Source organism: Gopherus evgoodei, chromosome 7 (genome assembly GCF_007399415.2).
Source record: "Gopherus evgoodei ecotype Sinaloan lineage chromosome 7, rGopEvg1_v1.p, whole genome shotgun sequence".
Taxonomy (NCBI): Eukaryota; Metazoa; Chordata; order Testudines; family Testudinidae; genus Gopherus; species Gopherus evgoodei.
This window is the reverse complement of record NC_044328.1, coordinates 76,681,669-76,704,810: the sequence shown is the minus strand read 5'-3', so window position 1 is coordinate 76,704,810 and position 23,142 is coordinate 76,681,669. Positions and strand designations below refer to the sequence as shown.

Genomic DNA, 23,142 nt, shown 5'->3' with positions numbered 1-23,142 from the left:
TGTGTTCATAATCATCTCTCTGGTGCCTTGTGCACACCCCACCTGTTTGCTGTGTCCACCCACTGTCTCTCGTTACACTGCATGCAAGTGCTTTGGGACAGGGATCAACTTTGCAGGTGTTACCGTAATACAACTAATAAATAGCACTTATAATCACCACCCTAGAGTGATGCACTCATCTTAGCTACAGAGCAAGTACATCATTGCCAGCTTCCCACACACTGTCCTAGTGTATGCCTCATGCCTTTCCCGGAGGCACCGACCCTAGGAGTGAGGGGCTGCTTCAGTCCTTGGCCATTATGCTGATGCTGCCATCAAAGGCACATCCTCTGTTGTGGCTGTTGCTTACTAGGAGCTGAGTTAAGACCCCTTACCTCCATCTATCACATCCAGTAGCACCCCCCAGCAGCCCCGATCCCATCCCCAGCAGAAGCCCCGGGGTGAGGAAAGCCCAGGCATCCCCACCCATTCCAGGCACAAGCCGTGGGGTGGCAGGGGAAGCCCCCTTGCCCAACCCTGCTTGCCAGCAGAAACACTGGGCAGGCAGGGCAGGAGAAACCCCAGGCCCCAACCCTGGTCCCCTGCAGAAGTGGTGTGGGGGTTGGGGGAGGGAAGATCCAACACTGGGACCCCTGCTACAGCCCTGGGACTGGAGGAGCTCTCACTTCCCGCTGTGCCCCAGGGACAGAGCTTCTCCAGTCTTGGGGCTGCAGTGTGGGGGTGAAAAATGAGCAAAAGGGGTTGTGGGGTTGGGATGGAGGGACCCTGGTGGAACAGGGGCAGGCCCCAGAGAAGGGGTAGTGGGCGGGGCCACAGGCAGAAAGGGGACCCCCATCTGCTCTGGCCCAGGACCCCTGGAAATCTTAATCCACCTCTGATCACATCCCAGGTAACCCAGTAAATAAATAACAATCATACCTAGCTTCCCCATCAGCAGATCTCAAAGTGCTTCACAGAGAAGCTTATATCAGTATCTCCATTTTACCAATAGGGACCCTGCAATGCCAAGAGAAGAACTGACCCAACAAACTAGGGATGATGCTAAGACTAGAACGGAGGTCTCCCACATCTTTATCCAGGGTGCTTTTTGCTAGGCCACACAGCTGCACTTGTGCACAGCTTTCTGCAGATGGTGAGGATGTTAAGTCACTAGTGACTCAGATTCAAGTGACTGACCTAGAGGTGAAAGTCTCCATTTCCCATTCCCATTCCTCTCAGCCATCCATTTCTCTTTTCTTTTAAACACACTTTATCCTTAGCTTCTTATTCCCTGTCATGTGTTAGGTTTTCTTTAATTTCTCTGTCAGAATTTGGCATAGATGGCATTTCCCTTCATTAAAAGCCCTTTCATCCGAAAAAAATGGAATTCCCCCCTGCACCCAAACAATGAGATCTGCATTTCCTAGGATTTTTTTTAAAGTGTCATTTCCTTTCTGAAACAAAAGGCATTTTTTGCCTCTGACTGCCTTCGCTGTATGTGCTGAGAAAGGGAGCAGGTTTGAGAACCACAGTCCTAATAATAGTGTTTACTGCCACAGTGCATTTTAACCACATAGTGTAGTATGTTTGCAGGATGTGAATAATTGTGAATATTTACACCAGAAACCTAAGTCTGAGAGTTATGCTCATCCAATCAGGAAACCAAGATAGATCGTGTAACTGGTGTCCAGTCAAATTAGCTCAAACTTCAAATTCAGAATAAATCATTTTGAGAAGATGGTGACTGATTTACGGACCAGAGGCGAAGAATGAAATTCACTAAATGATTAATTCAGAGTGAATTTCAGAGTGTTACAAGTTGGTCTCTCAGCAAAGATAACATAGCACTTTGGGGAGAAAGATGATCTCTGAACTGCCAACATAATTTCTTGTAGGTCCAGGGACATAATGATGCTGCTTGGTTCACAACAGAGCCACACTTGGGGGACAGTGTTAAACACAGTGTAAAATGGATATTGATAAATAGAGGGGGAAATAGGGATTTCCCTACACTGCCCCTGAATTTCCCCAACAGCCTCCCAGCACTCAACTAGCTACATTTACAGTGTTGCCAATTTAGTCATTGATTGGACATCTGAATTGAAATTGAAACATTAACGTGCACTTTAAAAGCATGTACAGTGTATGATAAAATACTTGTTCTTAAAAAAGCATAATAGGTTTGAAAAGTATGAACAAAGACTGGCTTCCTCAAACAGCAGTTGTTTTTATGACAAAGTCGGTGCATTCGTTTTGGTGATGTTGGCCAACCTAATAATGTCAAGTTATAATTTGTAAGCAAGGTCTGAATGAGCTCTTCCCTGACAGCAAGTACTGAGCCAGGGGGAGGAGGGAGAGGCTTCAGGACCAGACTGTATTTAGATGAACTCACCTACTCCGCCTTGGTATCCACCAGACAGAGATGGGTTGCCCAAGAGATCAGTTTTAGCTGGTGTTGGGTTACAAATCACTTTAGTACTGAATGCAGGGGTAATGAAATGTTGTTACTGTATGAGTAAAGGGCAGCAGAACTGTTTACTTAGCCTGTACTGGTTGAGGGGGTCACATTTGGTGCTTAATTTATGCCAAGCCGAGCCCTGGCACATCTAGACTTGGTGTTCATAGCCCCAGGACCTCTGGGCTTGCCACATCAGTAATGAAAGTAAAATCCTTGCTTGAGCCCTGGCACCTCTTTCATTACAAATTAAGCATTGGTCATGCTTGACTGAACTGCACTCACTATGCAAGGGTTTTGGATGGTGGAGAGAGAGAGAGAGGGTGGGGACAGGTGTTTTTTCTTGGTGGTGTGGGCTCTGCCTAAGAGTCACAGGCACTATTTAACCTGCCCCTAATCATTTTAGTTGCCCTTCTCTGTGTACCTTTTCCAACTCCATTATATCTTTTTTGAGATGGGGCAACCAGAACTGCATGCAGCATTCATGATGTGGGCATACCATGGATTTATATAATAAAAGTGGAAGAGCTTGGTTTGCCAGACAGATCAGCAAACCAGTGCTGACAACCTAGGTGAAAAGGCTGCAAAATACCAAGCGTTTGGACTGCATCGACATGCAGAAAACTTTATAAGGCAGTCACTGTCAAAGCCAATTTTAGAAGTACTTAATGAGGCTGTTAAGAATGCTAGAAACACAACACAGTTTATACAGACAAACATGTCTGTCACATCATACTTTCTATTTAGGCAAGAGATATCACACACTACAAACTGGAGGTCAATGTTAAGTGCATTGTTACTTGTTAATCCTGAAGTTGGACACTGGTTCTGACCAAGACCGGCAAATGCTCACTATCTTTCTGCAAGAAACTTAACTGACTGGTTAGAAGCATGGGATGTGACAGTGAAAGACTCAGCAGTTTAAAAAGTGAAGAACTCTCTCACCACATTCAGAAAATTTGCATATGTGGCCCAGGAATGCACCAATGTAAATGATCGTCAAGTATTAAGTCATTGTGTACATTATTTTGATGTCAGTCATAGGCCAGTAGATGCATTTCTAGATGTTCAGGTTATGGAAGACACATCAGCTGCATCTGTGACAACCTACATCTTAGAAGAGTTAAATGCTTGTAGATTGAACCCCAAAGAGATGGCTGCTTGTGCATTTGATGAAGTTGCAAACTTCTCTGGAAGACAGTGGAGTACAACCTTTGGTCAGAGAAAAGTGTAACCCTAATCTCTCCTATACACACTGCAGAGGCCATCTATTCCAAATAGCACTAGTACGAGCTGAAGAATCTGCAAAAGACATTTTAAAAGACATAAATTTAATTTCTTCATTATGCTTTTTTTTTTCAGCAAGAGTCCAAAAGGACTGAACATGTTAAAGTTCAAATGAGTCCAATCTGGGAAAATCTGCAGGCTTTCTCATAAACGATCTGTGGCTGTTGTCTTAAAATTATTGGGATGGATCTAAGTAGTGAGGCTGGTGTGCTACTTTTGCTACTAAGTTCAGAGAAGACTTTTGCCAATGTCTCTCTTGTAAGTCTACTGTTGAAACCACTTGGGTCATTAAACAATGCTGTCCAGGCATCTGCCACAACAGTAGTAGATCTTTGTCCAGCAATAGAAGCTACACTTGGATCAATCAGAGAGATAGCCATTGAAAATGTACTGGAAGAAGCAAGGATTTCAGTTCAGAAGTTGACTAATTAAGGCACTTAATATTGACTCCTTAAGTGAAGAGAACAAATGCTTCTTGTCAAGCCAGCTGAAAAAGTACACTCATTTGATTCTTACAAATCTACAACAGCAACTTTTGAATTCTACTCAACCTTTACATAGCTATTACAGATGCCTGTCTCATAAAACACTGACAGTTGCATGGAGAGTGAGGCACCACCAGCAATGGGGATGCTATGTAATCAGGACAGAATAAAGAATTTGAACACAGAGTGGAATATCATATGATGAACGAATGAAGATTTGACTTCAACTTCTTTATTATCATGACCCAAACCTTGAGCTATGTTTCCTGGAATGAAAGAAGTAGGAATTCATCTCTTGCTACTCCCAGGCATAATAGTTACAGCTGAGCATTCTTTTTCCTCATTGAATAGAATTTTGTGTTTGAAAAGGAGTCACCTTCCAAGTTCTGCCTGATCATGAGCATATCATGAAGGGCTGGAAGTATCAGATACATGAGAAGTCACCAAAGATGAACACACTGCATTTGAGAAGTTCATTAACAGAGTTGTGCAAAATTATAAGAAGAAACCAAGAAGGATGTAGATATAGTGCTTCATAGTAGGCTTGAGTAGTCAGCTTTAATTTGTGTGATGACTTTAAAACACAAGTTAAATCTAATAAAATGGTCGTGAAACATTTTTCAGATTTTACTATCATGCCATGCAATCCACCTGCACCCTCACAGTCTCACCCCTCATCAGCCATCACCCTTTCTATATATTCAAACACCCCCCCTAATTTCAATTCCTGGGGAAAACACTAGGGAGAGGGGGTTAGTGAAGGACGACAAAAATAATAAGGGAATTTTACATATGAGGTGTTAAGTTAACAACATGTACAGCTTACAAGAGACTGAGAGTATGTCTACACTACAGGATTATTCTGATTTTAGATAAACTGGTTTTGTAAAACAGATTGTATAAAGTCAAGTGCACGCAGCCACACTAAGCACATTAATTCGGTGGTGTGTGTCCATGTACCAAGGCTAGCTTCAATTTCCGGAGCATTGCACTGTGGGTAGCTATCTTGTAGCTATCCCATAGTTCCCGCAGTCTCCCTCACCCATTGGAATTCTGGGTTGAGATCCCAATGCAAAAACAGTGTCGCGTGTGATTCTGAGTAAATGTCGTCGCTCAATCCTTCCTCCGTGAAAGCAATGGCAGACAATCATTTTGCGCCCTTTTTCCCTGGATTGCCCTGGCAGACGCCATAGCATGGCAACCATGGAGCCCGTTTTGCCTTTTGTCACTGTCACTATATGCGTACTGCATGCTGACAACAGATGCGGTATTGCAGTGCTACACAGCAGCATTCATTTGCCTTTGCAAGGTAGCAGAGATGGTTACCATCCCTATTAAACCATCTGCCGTGCCATTGTAAATTGGTGATGAGATGACGATTATCAGTCGTTCTGTACCGTCTGCTGGGTGCTCCTGGCTGGCCTCGCTGAGGTAGGCCGGGGGCACATGAACGAAAATGGGAATGATTCCCTGGGTTATTCCCTTCTTTATGTTTTGTCTAAAAATAGAGTCAGTCCTGCCTAGAATATGGGGCAAGTGTACTGGAGAACCAGAGAGCACAGCCGCTCCGTGTCAGAGCCCCAGAGATTCCGCAGAAATGATGAGCTGCATGCCATTCTAGGGGGTACCCCTGCAACAACCCCACCCATTGCTTCCCTGCTCCCCCAATCCTCCTGGGCTACAGTGGCAGTGTCCCCCCATTTCTGTGATGAAATAATAAAGAATGCAGGAATAAGAAACACTGAGTTTTTAGTGAGATAAAATGAGGGAGAGGAAGCCTCCTGCTGCTATGATAGTCCAGGCAGTACAGAATCTTTTCTTTAGACATGAAAGGGGGGGGCTGATACAGCTCAGCCTCCAGTTGCTATGATGAAGATGGTTACCAGCCATTCTGTACCATCAGCCAGGGATGACAGGGAGTCATTCCCATTTTCACCCAGGCGGCCCCGGCCGACCTCACTGAGGCCAGCCAGGAGCACTCACAGGCTGATGATGAAGACGGATATCGGTCATATTGTACTGTCTGCCATCAGGAAGGGGATGCTGGTGTTCAGCGCTGCAGCACTCGTCTACCAGCAGCATGCAGTAGACATAGGGTGACATTGAAAAAAGGCGAGAAACTTTTTTTTCCCTTTTCTTTCGGGGGCGGGAAGGGTGTAAATTGATGACATATACCCTGAAACACCCCGGAAAATGTTTCTGACCCTTCAGACATTAGGAGTTCAGCCAAGAATGCAAATGCTTTTTGGAGACTGTGGGGACTGTGGGATAGCTGGAGTCCTCAGTACCCCCTCCCTCCCTCCATGAGCGTTCATTTCATTCTTTGGCTTTCCATTATGCTTGTCACACAGCACTGTGCTGTGGACTCTGTATCATAGCCTGGAGATTTTTTCAAATGCTTTGTCATTTCGTCTTCTGTAACAGAGCTCTGATAGAACAGATTTGTCTCCCCATACAGCAATCAGATCCAGTATCTCCCATACGGTCCATGCTGGAACTCTTTTTGGATTTGGGACTGTATCGCCACCCATGCTGATCAGAGCTCCACGCTGGGCAAACAGGAAATGAAATTCAAAAGTTTGCGGGGCTTTTCCTGTCTACCTGGCCAGTGCATCTGAGTTCAGATTGCTTTCCAGAGCGGTCACAATGGTGCACTGTGGGATACCGCCCGGAGGCCAATACCGTCAATTTGCGGCCACACTAACCCTAATCCGACATGGCAATACTGATTTCAGCGCTACTCCTCTCGTCGAGGAGGAGTACAGAAACCGGTTTAAAGAACCCTTTATATCGATATAAAGGACCTCGTTGTGTGGACGGGTGCAGGGTTAAATCGGTTTAACGCTGCTAAATTCGGTTTAAACGCATAGTGTAGACAGGCCTGAGAGAGTGAAGATTGTATACAAACACTTGAGAGGCCGTGACACTGGGGAAAGGGAGATCAAAAGTTTATAGGCATAGATAGATGGTAGAATAAAAGAGGAAATGGCTTCCTGAGTGGAAAGCCCACTTGAGATTTTTCAGCTGGCCAACAAGTTTCTTGGAGCAGGGTAATGGGTCTGTTGAGTTACTGACCCTCTAGCTGAAGCCATCAGTGACAGCAGGAACCAACACTGCTCAGCTGGATTATCCTATTTATTACTGGAATAAGCCTGAATTTATTGATTAACAGAGTCATCGCTTTTAAAGTTAGACGGGCCTAATCTAGTCTGAGCTACACCATAGAACCTCACCCAAAAACTTCTGCATCAAGCCCATCATTCATTTATTTATTTAGATCTAATAATAATGAAAAAGACTCCTAGATGCCCTAGCACATCATTAACCCATACATGGAAATGCCAGCAGCATGACAGCTTCAACAGGGGCTCAGCCAACCAGCCAGTCACAAAAATTCCCTTCTTCCCATTCATTGTGGTGGGAAGCACATAAACAGGCATCACCAACTGTGGAGCCTAGTGGAATTTCCACTAAGTGAGGGTTTGCTAATTTAAACAAAGGAAATGGGTAGAATGGGCTGGGGGTGGGGACAGGGACTGTGATGCACAATGCAAAGTAATGCACATTGGAAAACATAATCCTAACTATACATATAAAATGATGGTGTCTAAATGAACTGTTATCGCTCAAGAAAGAGATCTTGGAGTCATTGTGGATAGTTCTCTGAAAACATCCACTCAAAGTGCAGTGACAGTCAAAAAAGCGAACAGAATGTTGGGAACCATTAAGAAAGGGATAGATAATAAGACAGAAAATTTCATCTTGCCTCCATATAAATCCATGGTACGCCTACATCTTGAATACTGCGTGCAGATGTGGTCACCCCATCTCAAAAAAGATATATTGGAATTAGAAAAGGTTCAAAAAAGGGCAACTAAAATGATTAGGAGTATGGAACAGCTGCCATATGAAGAGAGATTAATGAGACTGGACACTTCAGCTTGGAAAAGAGATGACTAAAGGTGGATATGATAGAGGTCTATAAAATCAGGACTGGTATGGTGAAAGTAAATAAGGAAGTGTTATTTACTCCTTCTCATAACACAAGAATTAGGGGTCACCAAATGAAATGAATAGGCAGTAGGTTTAAAACAAACAAAATGAAGTATTTTTTCACACAATATACAGTCAACCTGGGGATCTCCTTGCCAGAGGATATTATGAAGGCCAAGACTATAACAGGGTTCAAAATATAACTAGATAAGTTCATGGAGGATAGGTCCATCAATGGTTATTAGCCAGGATGGGTAGGGATGGTGTCCCTAACCTCTGTTTGCCAGAAGCTGGAAATGGGCGACAGGGGATAGATCACTTGATGATTATCTGTTCTGTTCATTCCCTCTGGGGCACCTGGCATTGGTCACTGTCAGAACTAAGACAGGATACTGGCTAAATGGATCTTTGGTCTGATCCAGTATGGCCATTCTTATGTTCTTATGATGGGTGTGGGGGGACGGCACTGGAATAATCTGCCCAGATATGTCAGTGAGGCACCATTGCTGGAGGAATGTAGAGGGAGCACATGAAGGACTAGGACAGATAAAACTCTTACTCTGTGCTTGATGCCAGGGTTAGACAATCTGGAAGGTCTTTCTGATTTCCCCAGTCCTGTATGACTAAAGCTTCCTGAATTCACCATAAAATGAGAGGGGGAGCAGAGGCCTTTTCAAGGTTAAGAAACAAGAAATCAGTGCAAGCAAATGTTCTGTCTCCTTAACTGGGAATGCCATAGGGACCCTACAACTCCCTCCTCACAGCACCATGGTTGCTCTACTTAAACATGCAGGTTGGCAATTAATGGACTCTGAAACCCATCTCCTATTACCCACAGACCTAGCTGTGCAGCGGTATCTCCTCATTCAGCGTGTGACAGACTATACCCGTGGCAGGGCCATTTGGAGTTTGGCTTCAGGTAAAGGAAGCACCGAAAAGTTTGAATGCGGTTATACTGAGGTAAGTTAGTGTGGACCGAACCTCAGCATGGTGTCTTACTTCAGAGAAGAGATAGACCCTCAGTTCTCATGAGTACAAAGGGGATTGTTGCAAATTGTCTTAAACTGCCCTTTGAGGGGGGTACCACCAGTATTACTACTGCTGCCTTGTCCGCTTCCCTGGGCCTGTTCCTTAAAAGGGATGGTTGTGATGTGACAGAGATTGAGATTGGTGTATGCTAGAGAGTAGCTGGATCTGTCCATGCTTTTCTTCACAGCATTAAGGATTTTGAGGGCTTAAGCCAGGGTTAGTTAGCAGGACTGTAGGCGAAATCCAGCCCTCGAGATGCTTTTGAATGGACCGAAATCTTTTTATTTACTTATTATTATCATTATTGTTATTTTTTTATTATTATTTTCACTGGAGTCTGGACCTTGACTATACCTTGACCAAGAAATTTGGACCTTGATAAAAACAAACTGACTATCCCTGGCTTAAGCCTTTTACCTTTCTCCACTAGCCATCATTCTCTGCTCCTCACACACCCGTTCACTTTCACTCACCCAGCAGCATCTAGCTACTGACAGGTGCATTAGACATGCAGAGATGACACCAGCAGGCAGCAATGGAGAGGTTTGGGTTTCATTCTCTCTCCAAAGCTGTGCTCATAGATGTGGCTTTATAGCCCTGCCACAGAACTTCCAAGAAACACAGCAAATTCTTGGCTGCTCTTACCAGAGATGGGACCCAAGTCAGGGTACTGAATCTGAATCACCACTATTCCCTAAGCCTTAGGGAAATTCACCTTGGGTGTGAGCTCCACATCTTGGGCCCTGTCTGTAGCTCACAGAAACTGACCAGGATTTTCTTTCAATGCCCTGTGTGAGGGGTCTGTTTTCCTGCCAGGATCTCCTCCCACTCATGCACTGGAGTCCATGTGGTGAGTGGCACTTCTATGGGGATTAGTAATATTCCCTTCTTGCAGAATTTGCTGTGTTACAGTCACATGATAGTTTCGGGAAAGAAAACCTGGTTTATGGACAAATTACCCCCAGGCAAAAAAGTATAATTCACACAACATTGTAAGTGGCTACAATTCACACATTTTTCAGGTTTCTGGGTGGGGCTGGGATCCTACTCCCAGCAGTAACACCAGCATTTGCTCTAGAATCTCTTCAATAAAGCTTTCTCTACCTTTGGGTAAACACATTCTAATGTACGCTGGCCTAGCAATGTGCTCCATCAATCATAGAATCATAGAATATCGTGGTTGGAAGGGACCTCAGGAGGTTATCTAGTCCAACCCCCTGCTCAAAGCAGGACCAGTTCCCAACCAAATCATCTCAGCCAGGGCTTTGTCAAGCCTGACCTTAAAAACCTCTAAGGAAGGAGATTTCACCAGTGCTTCACCACTACCATAGTGAAAAAGATTTTCCTAATATCCAACCTAAACCTCCCCCACTGCAACTTGAGACCATTACTCCTTGTTCTGTCATCTGCTAACACTGAAAACAGTCTAGATCCATCCTCTTTGGAACCCCCTTTCAGGTAGTTGAAACCAGCTATCAAATCCCCCCTCATTCTTCTCTTCTGCAGACTAAACAATCCCAGTTCCCTCAGCCTCTCCTCATAAGTCATGCGTTCCAGCCCCCTAATCATTTTTGTTACCCTCCACAGGACTCTTTCCAATTTTTCCACATCCTTCTTGTAGTGTGGGGCTCAAAACTCGACACAGTACTCCAGATGAGGCTTCACCAAAGTCAAATAGAGAGGAATGATCACATCCCTCGATCTGCTGGCAATGCCCCTATTTATACAGCCCAAAATGCTGTTAGCCTTCTTGGCAACAAGGGCACACCGTCAACTCATATCCAGCTTCTGTAAGCTGGATACAGGTCTTTCTCTGCAGAACTGCTGCCTAGCCATTCGGTCCCTAGTCTGTAGCAGTGCATGGGATTCTTCCATCCTAAGTGCAGGACTCTGCACTTGTCCTTGTTGAACCTCATCAGATTTCTTTTGGCCCAGTCCTCCAATTTGTCTAGGTCCCTCTGCATCCTATCCCTACCTGCCAACGTATCTACCACTCCTCCCAGATTAGTGTCATCTGCAAACTTGCTGAGGGTGCAGTCCATGCCATCCTCCAGATCAGGAATCTGCAACCTACGGCACATATGCCAAAGGTGGCACACAAGTTGATTTTTGATGTCATGCAGGGCGGGCTGAGCCACTCAGCCCACCACCACTCTGGGGTTCCCACTGCCAGCCCCTTGCCAGCCGGGGTCCTGCCGCTAGTCCCACTCAGCACCCACTTCTGGCCTGGAGGAAGGAACCCCAGGCTGGCAGTGGGCTGTGACCCCACCTGGCAGGAGCCAGCAACTGAAACCCCAGAGTGGTGGCAGGCTGAGCGCCGCTCTGGGGTTCCCACTGCTGGCCCCTTGCCAGCTGGGGTCCCACCACTGCTCCCACTCAGCACCCGCTGCTGACCTGGGTGAAGGAACCCCAGGCTGGCAGTGGCTAAGACCCCGGCTGGCAGGAGCCGGCAGCTGAAATCCCAGAGCGTGGCGGGTGGAGATAGCCCACTACCGAAACCCCAGAGCTGGGTGGGCTGACCCACTCAGCCCACCCCCGCTCTGAGGTTCCAGTTGCTGGCCAGCCGGGGTCCCTGCTGCATCCCCACTTACCTTGCTTCCAGTTGGAGTTCCACTCAGGCCCCCTGCCAGAGAGGGTCCAGGCCTCCAGCCCTGCTCAGCCCTACCAGCCGCCTGCTCCACTAACCTCAACTGCCGATCTGGGGTTCCAGCTGGTTAACAACTGATCACTCAGAAGCCTCTGTGCAGTTTAAAGTATCCAAATTCGTGTCACCAGATATTGGAAAACTCAGCAAGGAAAAACAAGGGCAAAGATCACACTAAACTAATAAGATCTGCATTTTAATTTAATTTTAAATAAAGCTTCTGAAACATTTTGAAAACCTTGTTTACTTTACATATAACAGTAGTTTGCTTGTATATTATAGACTTATAGAGAGACCGGCACGCGAAGACTTAAATTACAGTGTATACATGAAGATTCGGCACACCACTGCTGAAAGGTTGCCGCCCCCTGCTCCAGATCATTAATGAAGATATTGAACAAAACTGGCCCCAAGACTGACCCTTGGGGCACTCCACTTGAGACCGGCTGCCAACTAGACATGGAGCCATTGAACACTACCTGCTGAGCCCGACGATCTAGCCAGTTTTCTATCCACCTTATCGTCCATTCATCCAGCCCATACTACTTTAACTTGCCAGCAAGAATACTGTGGGAGACCATATCAGAAGCTTTGCTAAAGTCAAGGAATAACACATCCACTGCTTTCCCCTCATCCACAGACCTAGTTATCTCCTCATAGAAGGCAATTAGGTTAGTCAGGCATGACTTGCCCTTGGTGAATCCATGCTGACTGTTCCTGATCACTTTCCTCTCCTCTAAGTGCTTCAGAATTGATTCCTTGAGGACCTGCTCCATGATGTTTCCAGGGACTGAGGTGAGGCTGACTGGCCTGTAGTTCCCCGGATCCTCCTTCTTCCCTTTTTTAAAGTTGGGCACTACATTACCCTTTTTCCAGTCATCTGGGACCTCCCCTGTTCACCATGAGTTTTCAAAGATAATGGCCAATGGCTCTGCAATCACAACCGCCAATTCCTTTAGCACCCTCAGATGCAGCGCATCCAGCCCCATGGACTTGTGCTCGTCCAACTTTTCTAAATAGTCCTGAACCACTTCTTTCTCCACAGAGGGCTGATCACCTTCTCCCCATACTGTGCTGCCCAGTGCAGCAGTCTGGGAGCTGACCTCGTTTGTGAAAACAGAGGCAAAAAATCATTGAGTACATTAGCTTTTTCCACATCCTCTGTCACTAGGTTGCCTCTCTCATTCAGTAAAGGGCCCACACTTTCCTTGACTTTCTTCTTGTTGCTAACATACGTGAAGAAACCCTTCTTGTTACACTTAATATCTCTTGCTAGCTGCAACTCCAAGTGTGATTTGGCCTTCCTGATTTCACTCCTGCATGCCTCAGCAATATTTCTATACTCCTCCCTGGTCATTTGTCCAATCTACCACTTCTTGTAAGCTTCTTTTTTGTGTTTAAGATCAGCGAGGATTTCACTGTTAAGCCAAGCTGGTTGCCTGCCATATTTATTATTCTTTCTACATCTTTGTTCCTGCAACCTCAATAAGGATTCTTTGAAATACAGCCAGCTCTTCTGGACTCCTTTCCCCATCATGTTATTCTCCCAGTAGATCATGCCCATCAGTTCCCTGAGGGAGTCAAAGTCTGCTTTTCTGAAGTCCAGGGTCTGTATTCTCCTGCTCTCCTTTCTTCCTTGTGTCAGGAACCTGAACTCGACCATCTCATGGTCACTGCTTCCCAGGTTCCCATCCACTTTTGCTTCCCCTATTAATTCTTCCCTGTTTGTGAGCAGCAGGTCAAGAAGAGCTCTGCCCCTAGTTGGTTCCTCCAGAACTTGCACTAGGAAATTGTCCCCTACACTTTCAAAAAACTTCCTGGATCCTAGCTAGCAGATTTGCTCTAGGGAACTATTATCCACCAGGGCTTATTAGAGCAGCAGTCCTGACCACCCGTTGGGGTTCTAACTTGCATTAGGGCCAGTTTGGTCCCTGGCAGCCACCAGGATGGGAGAGCATCCCAGCCACCAATGCCACAAGCAAGTGAGCAGCTACATTCTACATCAGCTGCAGCTAATGCACTCATTGTGGAGTGCATTGGAGTAATCCAAAGTCCCAGAAGTCCCAGAAGTTTGGCTCACTGTTATGGAGTGCATATGAGAGGGGAATGGAGCCAGCTCTCAAGGACTGTAAGTCAGCCTAGGACTAGAGGTCACACTAGACTTACTAGCCTGCAGGAGTTTTTGCACAATACATACTTAAATGCAGGTAACCTATCTCCACAGCCACCTCTGTTTTTTCCACTTCCTCAAACAATTTCATTATCTTTCATCTCTATTTTTAACAAGAGTTGGCTTTTGGTGCTGATGAAAAGTGTTGCCTTATCAGTGGAATAGCTCAGCTATCAGCTCAATCTATTGACTTCAATGGAGCTATGCAGGTTTAAGCCCAGAGTTTCCTGGTAAATGAGGCTGGAATAGTATTTCTGTCCCTGGCTCTTACTTGTGGATCTTGAAGATTACAAAATTCAGTAACAAATGTTAGGCAAACTCCATGCCTCATCCATCACATCTGAACTCAGCTTCAGCCATGGCCATCTTACCTGAGTCCCAAAGCACTGTGCAATCAGGATAACTGCACCTTTTTTGTGTGAAAGTGACATAAAGCAGTGTCTAATTTACTATGGTACCCCAACTGTCTCCCCCAGTGTATGCCTGGCATACACTGAACAGAAGGGCTGAGAGAATAGACTCTTTTGGAATTCCCTACAAGTATGCTTGGAGCACACAAGCAATCAGGCAGTGCCACCCTGAGAAATACATAGTATTAGTGCCCAGTAGAGTACCTGGGGCCAGATTCTGATCAGAGTTACATTGCCACAAAACTCGTGGTACATCAGTATAGTTACACCAGTGTAAATCCAGAGGAAGACAGTTTGGATTCTAGTCCTATATTTTTATCACCCTAGGCTGCTGTTTGTTTGGGGGTAGGGGGGCTCTTTAGTCACCTGGAGTGATACAACCACCTTAATCACTTCCTGCATTTTAGTTCTAACATTAGTTACAAAACCCTGCCATAGACAGAAAGTTATTTCAGTTTGAGCTGCAAAGTGTCTGAACTCAACCATTTGCTTTTTTCTTTCTCCCCCCTACTCCCTTGCAATCCTAAAATGGTCAGGTTTTTTTGTTTTTGTTTTCCTGGGGGGGGGGAAGGGGTGTCCACCAATTTTGTTCCAAGTTATCTTTTAAAGAAAAAAACTTCTCTCTAGTGCTGGCTCGTGTCCGGCCAGGGTTCACAAGCTCACGTTTCTACGACTGCGTTGGAAAGCCCTGAGCAAATGTTTGTCATGCAGGTGGTGCTGCGGCATGGCCCATGCTTCACCTGGGCTGGGACAAAGCCAGTCACAAAGCCTCCGCCACTGCAGCGTTTAATGGGGAACTAGATCTACAGCCAGAAGGTTTATTGTCATCAGCCACTCCCGGGCCGGGACCCTCTTTGTCAGGCCCGACTCTGTAGAAAGGTAAGTGAGAGGCTGGTGCTGGCTGTCAGGCAGCCTGACCCAATCCCAAACCCCAGTGCAGTCAGTGGCCAGGCTCGCGCTGGTCCCGGGCCGGTGCAGTCTCGGCGGCTGAAAAGGCAGCCGGGGCGGGATATGTGCCTCTGGCTCTGCTCTCGGACCTGAGCACACGCCTGGAATTCGCTTCTTTTCGGACCAATCCGGCCAGGTGCTGAGCGCAATTATCAGTGGGGCTCGCAGGCGCTCAGACCACCTCCCCAATCTGCCTTTCACTGCCGCGTTGCTAGGCTACGCAGCCGCTGTCTCTGCCACAACACCCGCAGCCGGGCGCGCCCCGATCGGCTTTACCTCCGTGCCGCGGCCTCGCTCCGACCTCCGAGGGCTGGTGCGGGCCAGACCCGGACTCACCTTGTCTCCAGGGCGCTCCCAGGGTGAAGCTCTTGTGCCAGCTGAACATCCCGGCCGCAAAGCTTCGCTCCTTCACTGACAGCTGGGAGCGGGGGCGCCAGCCCGGGGCATCCTGCCAGCGCTCTCGCCTTGCGTGGAGCTGCCACGGTTTGCTTTCAATTCAACCGGCCCTGGGCTGGTCCTGACTCCTGTCCCATCGCTGGGGCTGGGGCTGGGGCAGGACCCCCCTCGGGAGGGAGGGAGCGAAGAAACCCCTCCCCTTTGCAGAGCTCTGCAGGCTGCAGCTGAGCCCAGAGGAAATAACCCGAGTGGCAGCCGCAGCAGCAGCCGGGGTTGTTCTCGCCGAGGTTGCTGAACTGTATATGGGCGTGCAGCCAGCAGGGCCTGACATTCCACAGGCTGCTCCCTTTCCATCTCCTCGGGCTGATAAGCCAGTGTGACTGGAGGGGGTGATACCTTCCCTGTCCGAGCACCACCGGGAAAGAAATGCCTGAGCGCTTGCATAAGGGCAACAAACAACCCACATCGCCAGTGGGTTTCGAAGAGGAGAGCAGGGAGGGAAAGCATGGAATGTGATTTGGGCTTTTCTCCACAGTGTGTTCCTGGGTAATACAGATCCCTGCCTTGATTTAACATGCCTACAGGACGCTATTAAGCTGGGGGGGGGGAAGGGAGCAAGAACTAAATTAATTCTAGTTCCACTGGCTTTGATGGGGGGCAGCAAGAACTAAATTAATTCCAGTTCCACTGGCTTCGATTGGAGAGTTCACTGCAAACCTTAGTGATCCAGTGTTTGTGGAATGATCATAAAACTTCAAGGTGAGCTGAAGGGCTCAGGTCATAACCAAACAGTTACAGTGCTAATCTGTAGCTTTCCTGGAGAACTGCATAGCTGGGAGCCGGGCCCTGTGATTTGTACCTGACCAAAGCTATATGTACAGGCCTAGTGTTGTCCATGTGCATGTCTCAGACACTGGATTAAGACAGTGCAAAACAAACCACAAAGCAAGGAAACCCTAAAATCCACCTTAATCCAAACAAAGCCTCTCCTGTATATTTGCTAAGAGATTGCCGCAGTCCACATCCCTCTCTGACCCAACTCACATTGACTTCAAAGCCTTTGGGATGTATTCTGCCATTACACCAGTGTCAAACCAGAGTAACTCTGCTGCCTTCCATGGATGTTGTGCCCGAATGAAAATTGTTAGGGCCAGACCCAGACAAGATCTGTTGCTAGGTGTATTTTTCCAGTTGCTGAATTTGGGCTGGGTGTGGTTGGGGGCCTCAGATGAATTAGTAGTTGCCAATGCATGGAAAAAATCAAACAGGCAGGGAAGTGTTGGAAATGATCCAGTCCAGCTGCCCCCCAGCTCTCATGTCCCTCTCCCCCAGATGCCTTTCTTTATCCCTTTCCTTTGAAATAAACATCACGGGCCAGATCCTTTGCTAGGGGAAATCAGCTTATCTGCATTGAAATCAGTAGAACTGTGTTGATTACACTAGCTACACTTTTATAGAGGGCATTACATGAAAGAAAATATAGCTTTCTGTTGCAGAAACCAAAGGTCTCATTTTAGTATTGTTATTGCTCTGAAACCAATGTCAGAGCTCCGTTAATCACAACCACCTTCTTCCTCACCCAGACACTAGGTGAGCCTCTCAGACCCGACTGCAGGGAGTCAGCACAGCTAGCACTCGCCTAACACCAGACCTTTTTAAAATCTGTGGCAACAAGATCTGTGCTCCATGGGCTGGGAGGCAAGTGTGTAGGTGCACCCAGCACTAATGGGTGCATTCTCTTCTAATAACTACGGGAACATTCTACATAGGCAGAAGGGAAAGGGTGCAAATAACCTAAGCATGAGTCTTAAGCTGTGTCTAGACTGTGCAGCTTAGAGTGGCACAGCTGTGCTACTAAAGCCTTGCTGGTGTAAGGCATGCAGTGTAGCAGCTCTTTGTCGGTAGGGAAGAGCTCTCCTTCCAACAAAATAACTCACCCCCCACAATGAGGGGTGGTAGTTTTGTTGGCAGGAGATGCTCTCCCACTGACAAACCACTGTCCACACCGGTGCTTTTTGTCATTAAAACTTTTGATGGTCAAGGGGGTGTTTTTTTCACACTGCTGACCAACAAAAGTTTTAACAACAAAACTGCAGTGTAGGCATAGCCTAGGGATTAATTACAACAGTAAAGAATGTCCATGGTCTATGTCTAGGGCAGCCCAAACAGAGCTAGGCTAGTCCCTTAGGTGCCTTCACACTGTCTCTTAAGGCTATAAGGGTGGCCATACTGGATCAGACCAATGGTCTATCCAGCCCAGTATCATCTTCCAACAGGGGTCAGTGCCAAGTGCTTCAGGGGGAATGAACAGAACAGGACAACTATTGAATGATCCATCCCCTGTCATCCAGTCCAAGCTCCTGGCAGTCAGAGGTTTAGGGACACCCAGAGCTGCATCCCTGATCATCATGGCTAATTGCCATTGTTGGCCCTATCCTCCATGAGCTTAACTAATTCTTTTTTGAACCGTTGGCCTTCACAACATCCCCTGGCAACAAGTTCCACAGGTTGACTTCCTGTTGTGTGAAGAAATACTAACTAATGTTTGTTTTAAACCTGCTGCCTGTTAACTTAATGTGCTCCAGCAATCATAGAATATCAGGCTTGGAAGGGATTTCAGGAGGTCATCTAGTCCAACCCCCTGCTCAAAGCAGGACCAATCTCCAGACAGATTTTGACCCCAATTCCCTAAATAGCCCTCTAAAGGATTTGAGCTCACAACCCTGGGTTTAGCTGGCTAATGCTCAAACCCCTGAGCTATCCCTCCTCCCCCTCTGGTGATCCCTGGTTCTTTCAGCACCCCCACTATTAAAAATGTTCCAGTGCCACCAATCCCATCATTTTATATGTATAGTTGGGATTATGTTTTCCAGTGGTCATTACTTTGCATTTATCAACACTGAATTACATCTGCCATTTTGTTGCCCAGCCACACAGTTTTGAGAGAGACCTTTGTAACTCTGCACAGTCTGCTTTGGACTTAACTATCTTGAGTAATTTTGTATCATCTGAAAATGTTACCTCTTCACTGTTTACACCTTCTTCTAGCTCACTTATGAATATTTTGAACAGCCCTAGTCCCAGTACGGATCCTCGCTATTTACCTATCTCCACTGTGAAAACTAACCATTTATTCCTGCACTTTGTTTCCTAACTTTTAACCAGTTACCAATCCATGAGAGGACCTTCCCTCTTATCCCATGACTACTTACTTTGCTTAAGAGCCTTTGGTGAGGAACCTTGTCAATTACTTTCTGACTGTCCAAGTACACTGTATGCACCTTGTCCACATGCTTGTTGACGTCCTCAAACAATGCTAATAGATTGGTGAGTCATCATGTCCCTTTACAAAAGACATCTCAAAGCTGCCTCCTTCAGTACCATCTCTCTCTGGTCTGTTGAGAGAGTGTTAGGCCCTCAATCCCACAAGTGTACCATCAGATGTCATAGTGGTTGCCCTGGGGCCTGCTCTGTGTTCTCTCCCTGTTGCTTTGCTCTGCCATTAGTGCAGCCTCCCTCTTTGGACAGCTTCACTTCCTGTGGGCGACAGACTACGCAGCCCTACAGAGTCTTTGGCAGGAGGCTCCTCCTATACCCTGCTTGGCCCCACCACCTATCCCTGCTGTTGACTTGCTTCTAATGAGGGATATCTCTCCACTGCATTGTAAACCCAGCTCTGAGGACCCAGGCTTCTGGACTAGGTGTTTAAAAGTCACAGTTGAGCATCCACACTGCATCACAAACCTGGGCTCACAATTTCTGGACCCAAGTCCCACAGCCATGCTAACATGTCCACACTTCAGGGCCTCCCAGAGGATTCAGGGGCCTGGGGTCTTCAGCGGCTGGGGGCCTGTGCTGCGGTGTCAACTCAGCAGCGGGGGGTCCTTCCACTCTGGGACCTGCTGCCAAAGTGCTCCAAAGACCTGCGGCGGGGGCCCCCCCGCTGCCGAATTACCGCCAAAGACCCGGCACTTCAGCTGCGGGTCCTGCTTCGGTGGTAATTTGGCGGCGGGAGGTCCTTCTGCCCCAGGGCAGAAGGACCCCCAGCCACCGAAGACCCAGAGCAGAAGAAGCTACAGGGGCCCAGGCCTCATGAGAGTTTTTTGGGGCCCCTGGAGCAAGTGAAGGACCCTGCTCATGGGGCCCTGAAAAACTCTCATGGGGGCCCCTGCGGGACCCGGGGCCTGGGGCAAATTGCCCCACTTGTCCCCCCACCGGGCAGCCCTGCCACACTCGACTACACAGGCCTTCTGACTAGGGTCTGCATTCACACTACAAAATGACAGGGCTTGGATCCGAGTCATAGTGGGACTCAGGCTCTGACCCACCCCCCAAGTAGCTCCTAGGATCTGGGGCTGGAGTGTTGCTGACCTGAGTTACACTGGTTTGTGTGTGGACAGAAGTGGGGCTTGGCCTCAAATCTGCATCAGAGCCCTCATTGGATATGTCTACCTTGCAGTGTAAGCCCAAAGTTAGTAGAACTTGAGTTAGCAGACCCTGGTTTGTTAACCAAGGGCTTGAGTGTCTACACTCATTTGTAGCCAAAGGTTACAAATTGGTGAAACCTGGGTCCCAACCTGGGATGCTATCATTTACACCACATTATGCAGGCCCAAGTTCAACCACCCATTCCCAGACTTCTTAATGTCCTCCCCAAATATGGCCACTCTAGCCCTTTGTTTGTGGTGCAGTGTGGGAAACCTTGACTGGCAAACAAATTAGACTGGCTAGAGGACAAAGAAAGGTGGCTTGTGGAATAATTTTGGCAGACTCCCAGAGCATGATGAGTCCAGTGGGGCTGCGTCTACACTGCAAAGCAACAGGGCTTGAATTCTGGTCCTGGCTTGACTCAGGTTTGGACCCTCCGTCCCTGTGGGGTCCTGGACCATGGGTCTGAGCCCTAGGTTAGCGCAATTTGTGTGTAGACATAAGGGGGGGGAGTAGGCTTGAGCCTGAGTTTGAACCCTGGGCTTACTCTGCAGTGTTCACACCCACAGGCTCCCTGCTAGAGCAGCTTAGAAATTTTTCATGAAAACTTTTTTAACAATTTTTTTTTGTCAAAATCCTAACATATCCATTTGGGCAAAATTTTGTTTAGAACTCCTCCCCATCCCCCTGTCCCCAGAAATGAAGTATTTTGATAATGTCAAAATATCCCATTTGGGCATTTTTGCAATGGATTGTCTTGATTTTTCATTTTGCAATGACAATTTGAAATAAAATTTATAATTTTTATATTACAAATTTTTAAAATTTTAAAAGTTCAAAATTGGAACAAATTGTACCAAACTGAAATGTTTTGATAAACCCAAAATGAAACTTTTTTTAAAAAAATTGTTTCTTGGGAAACTTGTTTTTTGTTTTATTCTGTTTTGAAATGGAAATATTTTTGCAATCCCAGACTTTTCCACAAAACAGAAATCCACTCCCCTCCACCCCCATCTATTCCTGACTTTCTCCCAACACATCATGTGATGCACAGCTGCCTCTCTACTGAGCTACTCACCTCTTCTCTGCCTTGTTCTATGTCTGCCTCAGTACAGCGGCTGCTCCTCTTGACCCCAGCTCTTCTGGATGCTCTCTGAGGCTGACCTTGGGCACAAACATGACCCGATGAGCTCAAACATCTGGGAGATTGTGATTTGGCCGTTGCTGATGGTTCTCTGGCGGGGTGCAGGAGGGCTGGGTGTAAGGCTCAGTAATTTTCCTCTATTCCTGCCAAGGACCACATAACGCAGGTGAGTGATGTTCAAATTGCCTGAACAGTGAGTAGAGGTTATAACTTACCAGGTCAGATCCTCAGCTGGTGTAAATCAGCAGAGCTCAGCCAACCTTGATGAAGCTACCTGGATTACACCAGCTGAGGATACACCAGCTGGCCCATTGGATACAAATGGAAGTTTGCAAGGGAGAACTTAGAAATAAACAGTGGCTTATATGTGTTTTATAAACTGGCCCGTGCTTTAATACATTCCTAGCTAGCTTTCTGAAGGCTGTTCTCTGGCTCCAGACATGTTATGTTGATGCCAGACCCTCAGAGTGGCACAGAGGGCTTTGAATGGTGCAGCCTACTGGGAACTCCGTGGCGTAAGATGCTGTATCTCTTCTGGGGGCGGCGGGGGAAGGGGAGGGGAGGAGAGGGCAGGAGGGAAAGAAATGGTGGAATGGTGAGTTGTCTGAGCAGCTGAATGCTCATTTGCAGGTGCCTTAGAATGACATCACCAGCATTGTTTATTGCCAGCCAAGTTTTGGAAACAAAGACACCCCCCCATCACGGCACATAGCTCCCCTTTCCCCAACTCAGTCACTCACTCACTTTGTTTATGGCTTCATAAGCTCATTTGTTTTCTCCACAATGTGAACACCCCCAGGGGCCTATTTTCAAAGTAATTAGCTTGAAAAACGAGCCGTGGTGCTGAAGTCTATTTGTGATTGTGATTCAAAGGGCTATGGGCACTAAGCACAGCATGTGATTATGGTTCCACACCCTGGCATGGCATATTGCCTTTTAAATAATATTTAGGCTTGGTCTACGCTACCACCTTGTGTCGGTATAACTACGTTGCTCAGTGGCGTGGAAAATCACACCGAGTGACATAGATATACCAACCTAACTGCTGGTGAACACACAGAGCTGTGTCAATGGGAGGGCTTCTCTCCATCAACATAGCTATCCCTCTGGGGGAGGTGGAGTACCTGCACTGATGAGAGAGACTCTACTTCACTGCAGTGCTGTAAGTGAAGACAAGCCCATAGGCTTTTCATCCCATGCGAATGTTCTCCAGGCCACATCCAGCCCTTCATAAAGAGACACTCTTTCAGGTCACATTTAGCCCCAGATTCAAGGCCAAATCGGAGAGGTGCTAAGAACCTCAGCCAAGATCCAAAAGTGACTCATGATTTGGGTGTCACAGCTGTTGGGTGCTCAGTTTGAGACCAATGATCCTGACTGGCGGAGGACAGATGCTCAGCACTTTGTGGAAATCAGGCTCCTTTAAGATATCTCAGGTTGGGAACCCAAAATCTCTAATCACCTTTGAAAATCTTGGCCCAGACGATTTGCCCCTTATGTCTAAGAAACTCCTAACAACCAAGGGAAATTATTCAATTTTTTTTCTAAATTCCAGTGGCACTAGGTTTTAAAAACCAAAACAACAACAAATATTCCTCTACAGTGCTGACCACCCACACAATTCGGAAATAATCTAGTGCCTGAGAACCTGAACGTGAAAATGCATAGACACTATCAGGAGTGTTCTATATCCAAGGTACATGTGCAGTAGAACCTCAGAGTTAACAAACACCTCGGGAATGGAGGTGGTTTGTAACTCTGAAAAAAAAGTTAT

General features: G+C 46.9%; 1 protein-coding gene across 2 annotated transcripts in view; it reads right to left on the bottom strand.

The window, feature by feature from the left end:
• LOC115655341 overlaps positions 1–16,109 on the bottom strand; it is a 73,191-nt gene extending 57,082 nt beyond the window's left edge. The window contains exon 1 of one of the 2 annotated variants that reach the window (XM_030570691.1): positions 15,737–16,109. In XM_030570691.1, coding sequence (XP_030426551.1) covers positions 15,737–15,785 — 49 coding nt within the window. In that variant the 5' untranslated portion in view covers positions 15,786–16,109. The remainder of the gene's footprint in view (positions 1–15,736) is intronic. The other variant, XM_030570690.1, reaches the window with a different exon arrangement.
• Between the last annotated feature and the right edge of the window lie 7,033 nt (positions 16,110–23,142).